At 35.0% G+C, this 16,729-nt stretch overlaps 4 protein-coding genes across 5 annotated transcripts; 1 reads left to right on the forward strand and 3 right to left on the reverse strand.

The window, feature by feature from the left end:
• Nucleotides 1-105: 105 nt before the first annotated feature.
• Nucleotides 106-1,200, reverse strand: LOC100241884 (protein PELOTA 1). Its single transcript, XM_002264774.3, has one exon. It carries the CDS (start codon nucleotides 1,198-1,200, stop codon nucleotides 106-108), a length of 1,095 nt encoding a protein of 364 aa, XP_002264810.1.
• Nucleotides 1,201-4,625: 3,425 nt separating this feature from the next.
• Nucleotides 4,626-6,140, forward strand: LOC100241894 (uncharacterized). Its single transcript, XM_002263789.4, has 3 exons — nucleotides 4,626-5,004; nucleotides 5,389-5,719; nucleotides 5,812-6,140. Exons 1-3 carry the CDS (start codon nucleotides 4,814-4,816, stop codon nucleotides 5,899-5,901), a joined length of 612 nt encoding a protein of 203 aa, XP_002263825.1. The 5' UTR covers nucleotides 4,626-4,813; the 3' UTR covers nucleotides 5,902-6,140.
• A 285-nt stretch (nucleotides 6,141-6,425) lies between these two features.
• Nucleotides 6,426-11,219, reverse strand: LOC100264180 (vacuolar protein-sorting-associated protein 37 homolog 1). The gene is made up of 7 exons (XM_002263832.4): nucleotides 10,885-11,219; nucleotides 9,463-9,687; nucleotides 8,736-8,823; nucleotides 7,296-7,335; nucleotides 7,153-7,199; nucleotides 6,946-7,066; nucleotides 6,426-6,822 (listed from the first exon to the last, which is right to left on the reverse strand). The coding sequence occupies exons 1-7, from the start codon at nucleotides 10,899-10,901 to the stop codon at nucleotides 6,659-6,661; spliced, it is 702 nt and encodes a 233-aa protein (XP_002263868.1). The 5' UTR covers nucleotides 10,902-11,219; the 3' UTR covers nucleotides 6,426-6,658.
• Nucleotides 11,220-12,562: 1,343 nt separating this feature from the next.
• LOC100258995 (serine carboxypeptidase-like 51) lies at nucleotides 12,563-15,429 on the reverse strand. Of its 2 annotated transcripts, XM_002264865.5 has the most exons (13): nucleotides 15,276-15,429; nucleotides 15,096-15,190; nucleotides 14,880-14,987; nucleotides 14,527-14,767; nucleotides 14,396-14,439; nucleotides 14,242-14,309; nucleotides 14,055-14,160; nucleotides 13,759-13,967; nucleotides 13,570-13,639; nucleotides 13,318-13,368; nucleotides 13,158-13,210; nucleotides 12,941-13,076; nucleotides 12,563-12,846 (listed from the first exon to the last, which is right to left on the reverse strand). In XM_002264865.5, the coding sequence occupies exons 1-13, from the start codon at nucleotides 15,412-15,414 to the stop codon at nucleotides 12,772-12,774; spliced, it is 1,395 nt and encodes a 464-aa protein (XP_002264901.3). In that variant the 5' UTR covers nucleotides 15,415-15,429; the 3' UTR covers nucleotides 12,563-12,771. The 2 variants fall into 2 exon arrangements, with proteins under 2 accessions (XP_002264901.3, XP_019077363.1); XM_019221818.2 differs by having other exon boundaries at nucleotides 12,563-13,076.
• Between the last annotated feature and the right edge of the window lie 1,300 nt (nucleotides 15,430-16,729).

The raw sequence follows: 16,729 nt of genomic DNA on the forward strand, positions 1-16,729 counted from the left end.
TTAAAATAAAATTTCAAGTAAAAGTCATGATATTGTCCAACAGAAAGTCTAAACTCCATCCTTTTAACCTAATCATCATGCAAAAAGTCTAAACTGCAATCAACATCACAATTCCATGTCATCCAGATCAGGCAATGGAAACCTAAGAATAGCAGCAATCCCAGTTAACTGACCTAACTGCTCTCCCATTACATGATTGTGTGAATATACCAAGGCCTTCCCTCCCGCCTTCTTTACCGACTTAACTAAATCCGTGTACTTGTGCCTACTTCCATGGTTTGCACTCCGGTAAAGTTCATCACTTATAAACAGGGTGTCGATTGCCATCAATTCATTTGCCTTCTCCACACTCTTTGATCCATAACACGCCCTACTTGAATCGTTGCTCAACATGTCGCACAAATCCTTCCATGCTGTTATCTCCACTGCCCCGTTTTTGCCCCGAATCAATTTCATTACCTCGGGCTCTTGCAACACCGCTTTCAAAGTTGCTTTTCCCGAAGTATTCACCACTACCACACGTTCCTTATTTTCTTCTATTTGCTGCAGCTTCTGCCTTCGTGATTCTGCTAGCAAGTATTGCCGAAACTCCGTCCCAACAGGACTTGCTATTATGACCAAGCTTACGAAGTTGAAATTTACGTGCTTTACAAATTCTGTTAAAATGTTTTCAAAAAACTTGTTTGACTTTGACTGAGATTTCGATTTTGCAGCTCTATTGGTTTTAGATGGGGCTTCAATGTTGGCACAAAGTGTAGTGGCTATTTTCCCTATCGAGTACAACTCCGCGGATACGTCTTGTATCAACAAGACTGCGAGGTCTGCTTTAGCAGCATTGCCGTAGGAGCGTAGTTCCTCGATTGCATCAGAATCCCAAACTTTCTTCTTCAGGTCAAACGGTTTATTCCTCTCAATCTCTATGGTGTGGAAGGCACCGGCGTCTACGTGTTCATTGTGCACCAAGTTCCTGCCGGCGACGCGGATTACTGAGCCTACTTTATCATAATCGATGGCGGTGATTTTGATTTCAAGTGTGAGTCTAACTCTGCCAAAGGCGGTTTTGCGGGTTGTATCGGCAACGATGACATCGCCCTTAGAAATCAAATTGTAGAGGAGCCACATGTCATCTGGTTCTTCAGGAACGATATTGATGATTCCACTGCTATTAGGAAGGATTTTTTCTTCTTCTACCAGCTTCATCCTTTTCAGAGAAAGTATGGACTGTGAACAACAGAAATTATAAGCGAAAAGAATAAATAACACACAAAACATAAAAGATTTTACATGAAAAACCATTCACAAAGTCTTCCAAAGACTTTACGGATATAAAAAATACAAGTTAGAGATCAAAAAATTATAATTCATTTACAAGAGGTTTATAAATTTACCTTCTACTTCTTCAAACTAACACTTAAAGTACTACTGTGCTCCTTAGTCGACTTCTTAACATTTGGAGGGGATGTGAATCTTTCTTAGGAGCCAACCAAAGCAAAACAATTACGAACTTTTTTGAGAGTTTTGGGTTAAGTATAAAGGATAATAGCTCAATGCTGATGCATAAGTTTTGAAGAGATATACATATATATATAAAAAGAGAAAACCTAATAAACTTTGAATCAAATTAGAAATCATATCCGACTAAAAAACAATTTAAAAATTTTAAAAAGATTTGAAAAAATTAAGTTTTGAAGAGAACTCTCCTAATAACACACATATACATATATATATATATATATACATATATATATATATATATATATATAAAAAGAGAAAACCTAATAAACTTTGAATCAAATTAGAAATCATATCCGACTAAAAAACAATTTAAAAATTTAAAAAAGATTTGAAAAAATTATCTTTTCTAAATTCTCAATTTGATTCATTTTCTAAATTAATTTTATTATTTGAAAAGCTTTTTATTTTTAAATTCTCAATTTATTTATTTTTTTCAAATTGATTCCTAATTTTCATAATTCCACTTTTTGGGATGTTTGGTAGATGGGAATAGGGAGTGAGAATAGACATCTCATTCATTTTCTTCCTTATTCCTATGTTAATAACCTAAATTTATTATTTTATCCTCTTATCTCATTCTTCAAACCCGATATTTATCTTCTGATTTAAAAAAAGAATATTTAAAATTTTTTAAGGTTACGGATTTTATCGGATATGATACTTGTTGAAAATTAGAATGAAATTTAAATTCTTTTATTTGGAAATAAGAAAAACATTTGCTAACTTTGAGAATTTAAATATTATAATATATATATATTTATTTATTTATTTATTTATTTATTTTGGTAAAATATAATTTTATAACTACTTAAGCATGATAAATTATTCAAATTTTTAATAAAAATAATAATTGAATATTTGTATATTAGGGTTATATGATTTTTTATGGTTAATTTTTTATTTATTGAGTATATATATATTTTTAAATTATATGGAATGATATTATTATAATTTTTTTTTTCATTTCCATTCCTATTATTATTAAATATTGGAATTGAAACAAATAATCATTCCAATCTTACATTTCTAAGTTCATCCAAATACTAGAAATGAAATCATCAAATTCATTTCTATCCACTAAGAAATATAAATAAAAATAAAATATTCATTTTCATTTATTATAAATTTATTTATTTTTATTCATTATCCTCGTTAATTCAATCATATTTACCTATTTAATTCAAGTTGCCGGAGGAAAGTAATCTAAAACTAGCATGATAGAATAAAATTTTTAACTTAATCTCAATAGCCTACTTCACTAGCACTCTTTTATTTCCTTTTAATCCAAATTTGATTTTCATTTGGTTTATATTTTTTTAAAACATTAAGTTTGTTTATTTCTTGTTACGTTATTTATTTATTTTTTAAATAGCTTTTATTTATAATATTTTATTTTTAATTATTCTTTCTATGATATAATTATTTTTTAAAATAAAAATTTTAAAATAATTTATTAAAATGTATTATCAAAAATTTTTTGTTTTAATAAATTATTTGTTAAGAACAAAAAATAATTTAAAAATAAATTATTTTTTCGTTTTTAAAACCGCCTCTCGGTCTTCCAATGCGTTAAAAAATGGTTGATATTAAGTGTAATTTTTTTAATAATATTTTTTATATTTTATAATTTTATAAATTATAAATTTAAAATTAAGAACAGTAATCATATCCCATCATATTTGGAATATTGAAAAAAAAAAAATAGCTGAGAAGGTGAGTAGAAAGTTATTTCCTTTTCATTGTTAAAATTGAGAAATTGAAATTAATTTGAGTTGGGAGCCAAAAACAATTTCTTCCCCCAATAACATCTCATCCACAATTGACAGATTGACACATATTAAATAAAGTTGGTAGGTGCACAAAATTAATTCAGCCAATCAACTTCATCTCTCAACAGCTCGTAATATGTCCACGTCTGTATATATATGGTCTATAGGTATATATGATTTGGTAAGGTGGTTTGCACGTAGCAAGTAGTGCTCTTCCACCTCTGTGTACCGTATACGTGGCCCCGACACTTTGTCATTCGCTTCTTATATATCTATGTTCAAGGGGGCTGTGCCGCTGTGGTCAAATACTTTACCGGTTGCTTACCATTTGTATGCGTGTCTGAGAGAGAGATGGCGGCGGCTGCGGTGGTCATGATGATTGCAACATCACTACTACTGATTGGGATTGGGAGCGTCAATGTAGGTGAGGCTTGGGAGGAAGCCAATGTGATCCATGTGGGTGGGAAAGTGTTGTGCCAAGACTGCACCAAGGGCTGGAATGAATGGGTTAATGGCTCCAACCCCATTAAAGGTACTGATTCGTCTCTCTCATTGCTCGTAAGCTGCCTATGATTAGTGGTGGTAATGGCGTAATGTGGTTAATTTGATTGGATTACAGGTTCTAGGGTATCTGTTACGTGCATGGATGATAGGAGGAGGGTGATGTACTATGGAAGTGATGAGACTGACGAGGCGGGAAAATACTAGCTGATTGTGGACAAGTACGTTAATGGGAAGGAAGTGAAAGCCACGGGATGTTGGGTGAGGCTGGTGTCTTCCTCAGATCCTACTTGCAACATTCCCACTGACTTTGCCGGTGGCCGCTCCGGGGTGAAGCTCCAGCGACCTACATGGATTTATCGGGATCAAACCAAATACACTGTGGATCCATTCTACTATACAACTCCCCTGTGCGATGAACCCGATGAAGAGGAAAGCAATTACTAATAGTTTCAATTTCTGCATCTGAATTTTTGTTTTCATATTTTATTTGGTATTGTAATTGTCAATCATCCACATGTTGGAATTATAATTCAAAATCTCTTCAAATTTAACAAATTTGATGGACTTGTACCAATATTATAAATAAATATTTAATTAAAAGGATTGGATAATATTTTAATGTATTGAAAAATTATCTATAAAATCTTATTTTGAAATTTTTATTTAAAAAATGTTTGATGTGAGATGGAAATTAAAAAAATTATTAAAAGATAATTTTGCATGAAAGAGATTATATTTGATGTTTTTAGAGATAACGGAAATTTTTAAAAATTTATATTTTCCACCTACCAACGGCTTTCAGTTGAATCCAAGCCCATTCCCTATAGGCTTTATGGCAGGTTTTGGACCAATAGGCGAATTTTACTCCCTACTTTTGAATTGACGGAATCCGTGATTCAATACCTGCCACGTGGAACACGGTAGAGTTGGCGATGAAGGCCATGGCTATGACTCATAAACCGTGAGAGCTCTGCCCATGCCCAACAGGGGTCTTGCCGTAGCCAGTTGGGTTGCGAGTGAGAAGGATGGCCTCATCGCATCTGATTCGGAAATCAATGCTGAACCAGGGTCATCTACTGTACAAAACCAGGTGTGCCTCATTCTCATCGGCTCCCAAGCCGGAGAAGAAAGCTCCACATCATCTTTCCGCCGTCATCGACGCTGTCAAGGAACGGAAACTCCCTCCAGAACTCCGGGGCCAGCGCAGCTCCCTTAGGTTCGATATCGATTTCTATTCTCCCTTTTTTTGGTTGCTCGGAAAATTGAGAAACCCGAATGAGCAAAACAAATCTGAATCATATAGTTTGAATTGGTTTTTATTTCTGAAAATTGAGAAAATCGAATGGGCAAAATCGAATCGAGTGAGAGAAATAGTTGTGTTAGTCTTTTAGAGGCCATATTTTGGTTGATTTCTAGCAATGAAAAATAAAATAAACTCCAAAACTTCGATTTTTCTGTACAATTTCTTCAGGAAAGAAACGGAGCGTTAGGGTTTCTCATTTATTTGGGTATTGAATTGCTGTTTAACAATATATTGAAGGCCGTTTACAAGAAAAAATCGAGTTGATACATGAATCATGAATGTTTATGATTTGGACAGATCAGAAACTGACATCATCAACATTGCGGAGCAAAGAATATGGCAATCCATGAAAGAAGGGCAGTTCGAGAACTTACCAGGAAAAGGAAAACCTCTGGACCTGAGCGACAATCCTCATGCAGACCCCGCTGAAGATACCTTGTATAGGATTCTCTCTAAGAATGGATGTGCCCCTGAATGGGTTGAACTCAATAAAGAGATACGGACGCAAGTTAATGGATGGCGGTCGGCATTGAAGAAAGCATGGGCAAATAGATGCAATCAAAGCGACTCCCAATGGATTGAGTCTTGTAAGGCTTTGAAACTGCAAATGTCTGATATAAACAACAAGGTGAACCATTCAAGTTCCATTGCGTGAATTGTGACCTCGTCATCCCAATTCAAATACGTGTTAGATGATCTAATGGAGGTTACAAACTGCAGGTTTTTCGATATAATCTCATTGTTCCCTTCGGCCGCCAGATGTTCGGACTCAAGTGGGAGAAAGAAGTAGCTCGCCTAGAAGAACAATGAAACTCCCTCAGACACATGATATGAGAAGCAATGCTAATACATTAGTCGTCCATTTTTATTTTTTTTTAATATTTTGGTAATCTTGTATCAAATGTTGATTTATAGGACCTAATACACACATGCTTGCTATAAAGTATAAACTAAACCTTTCCCATGCTGCATATCTTCTCCTATGCAGCAATATTGGAATAAATCCTTAAGAACATTAAGGAGTACAACTATGAAGTTTTTTGCCTTTATTTTATTTTATCTATTTTTTAATTTACTCAACTTCTTTTTCCTTTGTAAACAGTGTTCAAGACTAACTCCTTTCTTAGAAACAATGCATGTCCCTTCTAATTTTGTCAGCCATCAAGCTGCTTAGGGTTCTAAGAGAAAAAGAGAGGGAGAAAAAAAGGAATAATTTTATCAGCCATCAAGATTTTTTAGGGTTCTAAGAGAGAGAGAGAGAGAGAGAGAGAGAGAGAGAGGAAAACACCAGACATCCATCTGGTGCGCGAGGCATATGGCTTGGAAATCAGTAGTTTGGCTCCAGCTTTAAATGTGTGGCGTTATTCATGTCAAGGGGCAAATTGCACATGTAGCATATTTTGGAGAAAAGCTGAAAAAATTATCAAAACCAGAATACAAGGCACGATAAGACAAGACAAACAATACACATGAGAGTTGTAATTTCAACAAATTATACTGTTTTGAGACCTATGGAATAAAGAAGCAATCCTTCACAGTATACATCTTATTAAGCAGAGCTGAGCTATCATCCGGTTGAAGATGTCTTGGCTGCCAGATGCGTGAGCGCTCGCCTGTGGTAAGTAGTTCGGAGCCTCTTGTATTTCTGAACAAAAGCCCCAAGATCCATCTCTCTATCAAGAAGCTGCCTATGCAGAGTTTCAGATTCCTCCTCTGTTTTGTTCATAGTTTCTGCGAACCACAGATATTGTTCAGGTCATCATCAGAGTCATGTTATTTTCATTATTATAGCATCATTGACATTATCACAATGGTGATTGTTACCAATTTCATAATCACAACTATAATTATTACCTTGAAGCCTGTGGAGCAAGCATGCAGGGGAGTAGAACTTTAAGATCTCTTCTTTCTGTCTCTCCAGTTCATTTAATTTCTCCTGTGCAGCAGCTAACTCTGTTGTCCGGATTATTCTGCACTGTGGCCATGAAAACACAGAAAGGAAATGTCTAACCAACAGCATTCCAATTTTAAGCTTAGTAAAAAAAGGGTTCAAATCCTTACCTGATTTCTCAGTTCCACTATCTGTGGTTCCTTCTCCAAGTTCTCTCCTGGTTAGTAAAGAAAACACCACCATACCATAGGTGAATCAACTACATATTAGATAAACCATAATATAACAACAAAAAGGTAAGCCAAGAACTCACTCGCAAGTTGCAGAGTTTCCTTCCGAAGTTCATCTCTTAGCTGATGATAATTATACAAATGACAGCAAAAGGAAACAGTTAGAAACAGTAGCTGAACTTAAACTTGAGAAATAAAGCGAGCCCATATTTCAAAAGAAGATCATTTGTGCACATTAAGTAGTCCTACAGTCTTGCATACAATCAGGATAGTCATGCAAGCAATCACATCATCATAAAATAATAAATTTATTTATTTTTATCATAAAATAATAAATTTATAACCATGTATCTTTTTTCCTTATATAAAAAATGGGCATGTGGATGCATACTACAGTAAGAACTAAGCTCCATTGGTGATCTAGAGAATTTTTTCTAATGTATAAGTCCATGGAATGTACAACCTGGGTGATTATACCATAATTGGAGTGTGTATAACCTATGACCATCCCCTGCACGATATTATTGTGCCTTGGTTTATTACATAAATATCTGAAAATATTAAATACTCCAAAGGAGAAAACAGATTGATAATGGTCACACACATATATTATATTAATAAACTAACATTTAACAACAAATAAGTTTCCTCCCAAATACCAGGTTTTTTTTTCCCATATGAGGCAATGATACTAAAATATAAAACAGAACCTAACTAAAGACTGATTAGAGAAATGTCAATGGATAACAAGGCCGCAATATTTATTACTGATTTCCCTTGGCCACTTAATTGGGTAACTGTAGATCTTCAAAATTTACTAGCTGAGTACAGTCATAATAATTATGCTTGCATCATAATTTTGTTGGGTTCCTTTTTCTTTTCTGTCTCCAACGGTTTCCACATCTTACATTTCCTTCTAAAGGGCTATGAATCTTAAAGCATAAGGAGCTTGAATGTTTCTATTATTTGTTTCTGATAAATTGTGATTCATCTTTATCTAAGTACAGAGCTTTGATGCAATGAAAATTTTATTTAAAACACAAAACCAAGAATCTTAGAAAGAAGCCCAAATGAAGAGAAAAAATGAAAATGAAAAGATGGACATGAGTATATATATTAATCAAACCAGCTAGTGAGCTGGTACTCCCTTATAAGAAAACTACACTGGCAAAAAACAACTCAGAAGAAAGTGTCATTCATCACCATGGTATCACCATTTGTAACCTACAGGTATGACCTATCTTCCCTTCAGAGGAAATTCAGGATTCAGCCCTTGTGCAAGTGGGAGAGCAGGAGCTCCCTCATACATAGACCTTGGGGCTCTCATCAAAGGCAAGCATTGTGTGTCTAAAGCAATTATCCAGTCCAGATATAACCTTAATTTTTAAGAGGAGGGTTATAGAGAGTTTGGTGGCAACAAACCATGTAAGCTGAGTTGTATAGAAAGCAAGGTGGTTTGCAAGAATTCTAAAGTAATAAGATTAGGTGAATGTAGATGGCAGAAAACAACATTCCAAACTTACATTGTTTTGAATTTTAACTTGATCAAGTGAAAGTAACAATTGGTTGTATGCATCCTTGTCAGATAAAAGCTTTCGTAACTCATCGATGCTAAAAGAATTGAATAAAATAAGAGAGTTGTCAGCAACTGTTAAAGAGCATAAAAAATCTATGTTAACTTGATAATAATTCTTCCTACTCCTAAAGCTAGTTAAATGAATGCTATTCAGTATAATGCGGTAATGAACTCAATGCAAGTATGACAAAACATAATAAATAAGAAAGATAGAGCATAAAAATATTTTTTGGAAGCAAGGTGATTTTCTCACCACTTTCTAAATCTAAGAATAATGACATCAAGGTTTGAAAATTTTTATGATCAATTCTCAATGTTGCATCCTCCCTCCATAATGTATGCCAAATACTGGGAAAACAAAGCAGCCACCCATGAGCCATGACTGACACGCACACCATTAGATGGGTAGGGAAACCTACACTGCTGATTATGTATTTGAAACTGATGTAATCCTCCACAATTTCTCTAGATCAGGAAACGGATACACAGAATATGTGAAAGGCCTCATTTTAGTAGGGAATATGCTTTTGGCCACCTTACCCAATTGCCCCATTTTACAGATGTATCATAAAAATGTAATCAAGTTTTGAAAAGAAAAAGCATGAAGAGGAAAAATAAAATGTCTTCAATACCATATTTCAATAACAAAATGGAGTCCAACCCCGGTATTTTACCTCTTATCCTTTAACAGAACAATCATGCCAGCAGCTTCAGCAGGAGAAACATGTGATGGAGACTGGGGTCGATCAGAAGGCCTTTGCAGACTGAAGCTACTAGAAGTGCTACTACTTGGTGTTGAAGGGCGTGAGGAACTTGGAGAGGTAACTACTGACGGAGGATACCAAGACTGTCCAGAAATATCCTGTGGCCGTGGCTGAGGTTGTTGCTCTTGTGATCCCCTGATAAGTGAAGACTGTTAGTATATTGGTCCAGAAACAAACTGAAATAGTGCAATGGATATGGTACGAAAACAAATATCATCAAGCTTATTGATCTGCCTTTATAAATTCACTTGGTTACAAAAGTATACATAGTCAACATGGCATCACCTAGGCATACAAGATTAAATAAACAAATGCTAAAAGATGAGTACTTGCTAATAAGTTACACTGGGAGCAGTATATTTGTCTTTATAAGAAAGAAAAGCATTCATTACAGAGGAGAAGAACAATTCCCCTGAATATTGGTTGATTTTGTAAAAAAATATGCAGTGTTTTTGTGAGAGATGGCTTCAATAAGAAGAGGCGAGGCAAAGTCAAGTCTATTTCATATTGCAAAGATTGAACAAATGATCAATTATATTAAGCCAATTAAGATGTAGCAAATGCAAGCAAAAGAAGTTCTTTCTAACATGAGAAGCAAAGATGCAAAGAGACTAGTAATTATCACCACCACCAAGATGTTAAAATTTTTTCTATCAAGTAAACCTTTTCTTAAAAAAAAATGTCAGCTGTGATTATACCATTATCTAAAGTTTTAATATGAAGTGCAGGTTAGAATATGTCAACTTAAGGACAAGGACCACTAGCCCAGTTATTATAATCTGTAGTTTCTCATTATTTTAGATACCAGCCTTGTGTAGTACCAAACTTTCCCCTTTCTTAAATCATGGTCCATTTTAGAACTAAATTTTGATTACCGGTAATACTCATCAACTCACCAATCATGCTCTTGTAACTTATTCTTATGCAACTATGAGTGATTATCACCCAGTGGATTACCAAAGAGCTAACAATTAGTAAACAAATGTCAATTTTGAGTCCAACCACAAAATGTTTTCAGGGCCTAATTCCAAAATTTATAGAGTATATACAGCATCCAAAATAAAAAATTTCTACATGTGAACAAGAGCAAATAAGGATGAGCAAAGACGAAAGTAGGTTCATTAAACGCTATTCCAGATTCAATACCCGGAAGCACGAAGTTTATCATCGATACATCGATCGATTTCGCTAATAAGAAAATAGAAAGCCCTAAAATTCAAAATTGCATCCGGATTCAAGAAATGAAGAAAGAATTAAAGGCTATGTGACTAATAAAACCCTAAATCGCGCAAGGATTAAAATAGATAGAAAGAGGAATGGAGATAGCAATACCAGAAAGACTTGAACATGGCGAAGAGAATCGGTGGATCGTGTTATTAGTCAACGATAAGAAAAAATCCAAACCCAAGAGAAAGGCCTCTGTTGAAAAGAGAAGCGAGGAGAAACGCAAGGCAATAAGAAGATCGCCTCCGTCTCTCTCTTTCTGGAAATTATTTTGGTTCGTCTACGAGTCTCCGTCTCCGGTTTTGTTAGTTTTTCAACAAGAGGGCAAGGCCGATGGTTGCATCATCGCCTCGTGTGGGACCCGTGGCGTGTTACTATTGGTGAAAGTCCGCCCAAGGAAGCAGCTAAGCAATGGGGGAGAACTTGCTTTTGTTTCCACCCCTTCGTTGTTAATCGGTGCAAGTTTTCTTTAATATAAGATATGATTTTATTTCCCTTAATGGAATTACTCCCGTTGTAAGTCAATTTCAGAACATATTATATACTTTAATTATAAATTTTTTAACATTTTGTCTTCCAAAGCTTAGCCGACATAAAATCCATTTCTATCCTGACATAAACTAACTAGAAAACTTTCTAATATTAATCATAAATTAAACTTAGATGATGCTAAGGTAACGTCCGTCATTTGAAGATTTCCATCCTTGCTATAAATCTACTAACTTTTACGAGTTTTGAGCAAAAATAATGTATTGGGAAAAAAAAAATTCACAAATTAAGGTTTGTTTGATAACTGTTTTCGAAAATAGTTAGAGAAATAATTTTTGAAAACCGTTTTTGAAAACTATTTTGATATTTTGTAAAATAAAAGTCTATTTGAGAATTTAAAATATTTTAAACCTATTTTTAAATATGTTTTAAAAATAATTTTTATATCTAATCATTTTACACATTTGTATAATTATTTTCTAAAATAACTCTTAAAATACAAATAAAAATAATTAAAAGATATTATTAAAAAACGACTCGTTTTAAAGGGACTTGTACGACTTTGAAACACATCTATTTAATTAAGAGGAGCTTATATTTATATAACGATATGAATTTTCCTTTATTTAATGTGGGACATCACATTCCTCATGCAGACATAACGTTTTTATTATATCCCATGAGATTATGAGATTAAATAGATAAATACCTTTTATGAGACTAAACAAAATTTTCACAATAAGATTTTTTTTTAAATTTTTTGTTGTGAAGAATAGAATTTTTTTTTTTTGTGAAAACGGTTGCCAAATATGTCCTAAACCTTCTATCAAAATAATTCCCAATCTAACGTGTCTCAACCACTTCCACATGCGGGTTTTTTTTTTTATTTTTTTCGTCACAAATTAAATAACTATGGTTTTGAATGATGATTAGCCGTTTTCTTCTCTAATCCTGTCATCGGCGGTCTCCATGGTCCAAATAATAAACTGAAGTTGTTTGGAATATATCAATCTTCAGTACATATTATGGGTAATTTGATTGTGGATTGGCTTTTGTTTGAACATTTATCTTATTTATTCATAAAAAAAAAGGAAAAAATTGAAAAGAGAGGAAAAGAAATTAGTTGTTGACAAGAAACCACGAGGGTTAACCAATCTTGAAACTACCTGCTCTGAATCCCATTGGATGAATTTCAGTAAGAGGCTATACAGGGACTGTGGATGACTGTTACCGTTGCGTTTGCTTATTGCTTTGCACTGTTTTCGGTTTCATGACCCAGAAAGGAGAAAGGATGAAGTGAACAAATTTGGAAGAATTTTATTTAAGTAGAATTTGGACTCCTTCAAATGGAAAAGGAAAAGGATCAAAGAAATGCAAATTATAAACGATTTGATTTCGTCACATTTCTCTCTAATAACTTCCCCTAATTGCGTCTTGCTTATGGCTCTAGCATTCAAGTACCTGTCATTACATTCTCTTGCAGTATATATCTCTGCAGTTTATACCTTACGAATGAAGATTTGGTGATCGAGTAATGTTGCCCACCATCTCCAGAGAAACACAGGGCTGCTCTACTGGAACCTGCAAAGATGATTGCAATGTTGGTTATGCTTTTGTCTTCATCCATAAACCCAGAATTTTTTTCCGATATGGCCAGAAAGATTAAGTTCCTTACAAAGTGGCCGGCCCCCAGAATCCAATAGAAGAACAAGTTTTTGTATGACTTGACAAATCCTTTTGTAGTCGTTTCATCGTTGCCACAATACAATGGAGTACGGTCCAAGCTCAAGAAGGTTTTCAAATCACCCCATCTGTAAATTTAACTGATTATGCAACCTTAAAATAAGAGCAATCCGATACGTTCTGATGAACTAGAATGAGAGGAATGTTACTTGAGTTTGTCGAGCCATGCTTCAGCACCTTTGGTTGAGCATATGACATCAAGCTATCATAAACAACCAAAAAAACCATTTTAATTGCAAGAGCTAAACCATTTTAATTTTTATTCATTATTTGATAATTCCCCATTAAAAATAGACTCGGAATTCATGCCTGTCCATTGTATATTGTCACGTTTATGCCCTTGGCTAGGAGTTCGTCAACCTGCAAAATTTCATGGATCTTAAATGCCCATCAAGAATTAAATCCAATCTCTTAATCAAGAGACAATAAATGACAAGGGTTCTGCTTGATTGCTGAGGAGACACAAGAAAAGAAAGGTGAATTTGGAAATCATCCCTAATATGATTGTAGCCCAATTGTGTTTTGAACCTCATGTTTCATCTTCCTATTAGTCATTCTTACCTCGTTTATTCTTGGTCTCATGAAATCACCAGCCATTGCAGGAAAAACAAGGTTACCCTGTCCTCCCCAACTGCAGTGCAGCCATTGCAAAAACAGAGAATCTATCTTATCAACAATTTCAGTTGAAGAAAAACTTGTGATAAACTGCTCATTTCTAGCAATTAATACCTTCGGCAGGGAAAAACTTACCTTACACTTTCAGGGATAATCTTTAGCTTTTCTCTGATAGGTCCATTCATTAAGCTGGGAAGGTCATCCGTAGAAGATGAACCATTACTTGATAAAGATTTCTTGGCACCAAGATATCGCGGGTCCCTTCCCATCATTACTTCATTCCATCCCCCAGACGTAGAAAGGACGGGATCGTTTGCATAATCCACCATGAAGTTGTAGAAGTCCTGCACTCCCATGAAACTGACTCAAGATTCTGGAAGTTATTGTGTGTATGATGGGTATATGAGAGTCAGACAGAGAGAGAAGGATACCACATCGTTACTGCTGATGGAAATCACATTCTCAAGTTCAAAAAATGTTTCTGTTGCTTCTTTGTATTGCCCTTCTGCAAGCTGCTGCTGTATCTGGAGTGCTAGTCTGTTTTCGCAGACCGTTTGTGTTAGATTACGTGTAAAACTTCTTCCTAAACCTTAGCTTCAAAGGCACCATTTTCCAAACCTGTTTGAGCTATTCAATCCGTTGCCATCGAGCCGTGAGACGTCCTTAAGTAGAGGTCCCCATGACAACTGCAAGTTCATGAATCCAAAATTGATAGAAATACCAGAAATTTTACTTGACAAAGCATTTCTGTTTCTGAAACAATCTTACATACCACAAAATCTTCAGGAGATATCCAACTATCTCCCAAAGCAACCCCTGTACTCAAACAAATAAGCCCAACATTATTTAAAAATGTGTACTCTCAAAAGCAAAGCATCAAAAGTAAAATAAATTTTTGACTACCCCCAAGTTGAAGCTTCAATTCCCCTGCTTCAATTGCTTTTAAAGCCGACAGCCCAAGAGTGACTGCAAATTTTCCTCCATAAGACTCCGCAACAATGTAGAGAGGACTTTTTTGGAGGGTCTCGTTTCCATTGAATAGCTCCTTCAACAGGGTGGTCAGATCCGTTGCAGCCTCATCATCAGTGGTAACCACCAAGCTCTCGTCCTCCACATAACTAAAACCTGTTGCCACAGGACTATCCTAAAAATCACATTGAAAAACAAAACATTATTTCCCTGCATTCATGTAATGACTCACCATGAAAAAGGAAGTGAACATTGTAAAGAAAGTGAAAAAGGGTACAACAATTTACCACAAATAAGAGGTCAGCCTTCCGGAGCCAAGTTGAATTGCGAGGCTGCAAATTCCCGTCCAATGGTCCTATCTCCAAGAAATTTCCAAACCCAACTCCAGAGCCTCCCTGAATTGGATATCAGAATTAGAGAATCAGATTAAAAAAAAAAAAAAAATCTTCATATGTTGTAGTAGCATTTTAATTATTTCTTTCGTGTTCGCAGGTTTTACTCACAGGGCCTCCCTGGAGCCACAGAAGTATAGGCCATGGGTTGGATGGATCTTCCACTCTGTCAGGACTTTTGTAGAGCCACCAAAATAGGTGTGCCTCTGCATCAATTAAATTGCAAATTACTTGACAAGGATGATGAGAACAGAAGCTGTAACAACATTGATTATACTGATTTTGACATACTGGGTCGGACTTCCACGTATCCCCACTGCTCAGACCCATCATCCGTTCCTGCGGCAAAAGCAGTATATCCATGAAGCAATGGAAAAAGTACAAGAAAGGAGAGAAAAAGGAAAGAGTTTTTCTCCATGGCAGCCACCATAGTGATAAAATGAAATTGATTTAGAAGATACTATATAAAGCATAAGAACCTTCACTTCTGTGCCTTGGACTAAGAAAGGGACATTAATTAGAAAACAGATGTGGATGATAAATACAAGAAACCAAGTTGTATGCAGAACATAGAAAGAGACACTATAGGAAACCATCCTCATTATTTTGCTTCTATTGGCACGGCATAATCGGCTGATAAATATGGAAATGGACCAAATTGTGGCTGCACAATGTGCAGGTCTTTGCTCCATTGGTGATAAGTTGGGCATTTGGTAAAAAATGTCATTGGAAGAAAGAAGCCAGACGATACACCCTGATTCGATTTGAGAAAGCAAACAAATAGAAGCTATTAAACAATGGAGATTTATAAAACTAAAAATTTCAGGTCTTCTGCTTCCAAACGTGACAATGTTATAAACGAGTATATCAAAATAATATGTTTGCTCTGCAATTCCAGAATGATTCTCTTGTGACAGTGATACAATATTTTAAAGACTATTTTATCTTATTATTAATTATTTTTAGTAAATATAAGCCGGAGTTGTCTTTTCATGTATGGCCTCTGCACGAGAATATAGAAGGAAAAGGTAAACATCTCAAAAATTACTTCCTATGTGAAACCTATCAATATTAATTAATAATAGCCAAGAGAGAACAAATTCGAACAAACAAGGCTTGTTTGATGTGTTGGTGCTGCCAAAGTTTTCTCTCTGAATCCCCGTCCTCGCCCCCTTCATTACTACTTCTATAGTGAAATTTGGTATACTGACCCCTGCGAAGGAATCATGGCAATGGTGTGAGTATTGTCCATTAGATCGACTAGTGCTGACCAGCACTCCCCAATGCATCTTGGCAGGGCACCAACTTTTGCTCCCGTCTGGTCAGGATGGCAGGGGCCGTGCAAGTACATGGAGCATGAGCGAAGCGGGAATGAATGAAATTCAGTTTCCAATCATGCTGATCTCAACCAAAACATCCATTTTTAGTGGCCTAATAAAAAAGTCATCTCCAGTTTGATTAATTTGCAAAAGGGGTAAGATTGGAATTTAAATTATTTATTTATTATAAGTTTAACTCATAAAAGGTTATTATTATTAGTTTCAATTAGAGTCTCACATAGAATTTGAATGAAGGTAAAAATGTACTATTAGTTTGAATTATAGTAGAAGATAAAGTTTGAATCAGAGTAGAAGTTTATAAAACCCTATTGTAAATGATAGTGGTTTTGCTATGTATATGTATTGGTAAGGATATTATGGCTTCAAATCGGTTTCCTCATTTACATTAACAATCTTTGCTTTAGC

Source organism: Vitis vinifera, chromosome 8, assembly GCF_030704535.1.
Source record: "Vitis vinifera cultivar Pinot Noir 40024 chromosome 8, ASM3070453v1".
NCBI lineage: Eukaryota > Viridiplantae > Streptophyta > Magnoliopsida > Vitales > Vitaceae > Vitis > Vitis vinifera.

What these genes read in the sequence shown, in the direction of transcription:
- LOC100264180 (XM_002263832.4), bottom strand. An exon ending in GTTCTGTTAAAGGATAAGAG is followed by an intron (nt 8,824 to 9,462) that starts GTAAAATACCGG and finishes CAATTCTTTTAG; the next exon opens with CATCGATGAGTTACGAAAGC. An exon ending in GGAAACTCTGCAACTTGCGA is followed by an intron (nt 7,200 to 7,295) that starts GTGAGTTCTTGG and finishes TTTACTAACCAG; the next exon opens with GAGAGAACTTGGAGAAGGAA.
- LOC100241894 (XM_002263789.4), top strand. Translation starts at nt 4,814, where the DNA reads ATGGCCTCATCGCATCTGATTCGGAAATCAATGCTGAACCAGGGTCAT. An exon ending in GGCCAGCGCAGCTCCCTTAG is followed by an intron (nt 5,005 to 5,388) that starts GTTCGATATCGA and finishes TGATTTGGACAG; the next exon opens with ATCAGAAACTGACATCATCA. An exon ending in TGTCTGATATAAACAACAAG is followed by an intron (nt 5,720 to 5,811) that starts GTGAACCATTCA and finishes TACAAACTGCAG; the next exon opens with GTTTTTCGATATAATCTCAT.
- LOC100241884 (XM_002264774.3), bottom strand. Translation starts at nt 1,200, where the DNA reads ATGAAGCTGGTAGAAGAAGAAAAAATCCTTCCTAATAGCAGTGGAATC.
- LOC100258995 (XM_019221818.2), bottom strand. Translation starts at nt 15,414, where the DNA reads ATGGTGGCTGCCATGGAGAAAAACTCTTTCCTTTTTCTCTCCTTTCTT. An exon ending in ATACGTGGAAGTCCGACCCA is followed by an intron (nt 15,191 to 15,275) that starts GTATGTCAAAAT and finishes TAATTGATGCAG; the next exon opens with AGGCACACCTATTTTGGTGG. An exon ending in CCATCAGCAGTAACGATGTG is followed by an intron (nt 13,968 to 14,054) that starts GTATCCTTCTCT and finishes ATGGGAGTGCAG; the next exon opens with GACTTCTACAACTTCATGGT.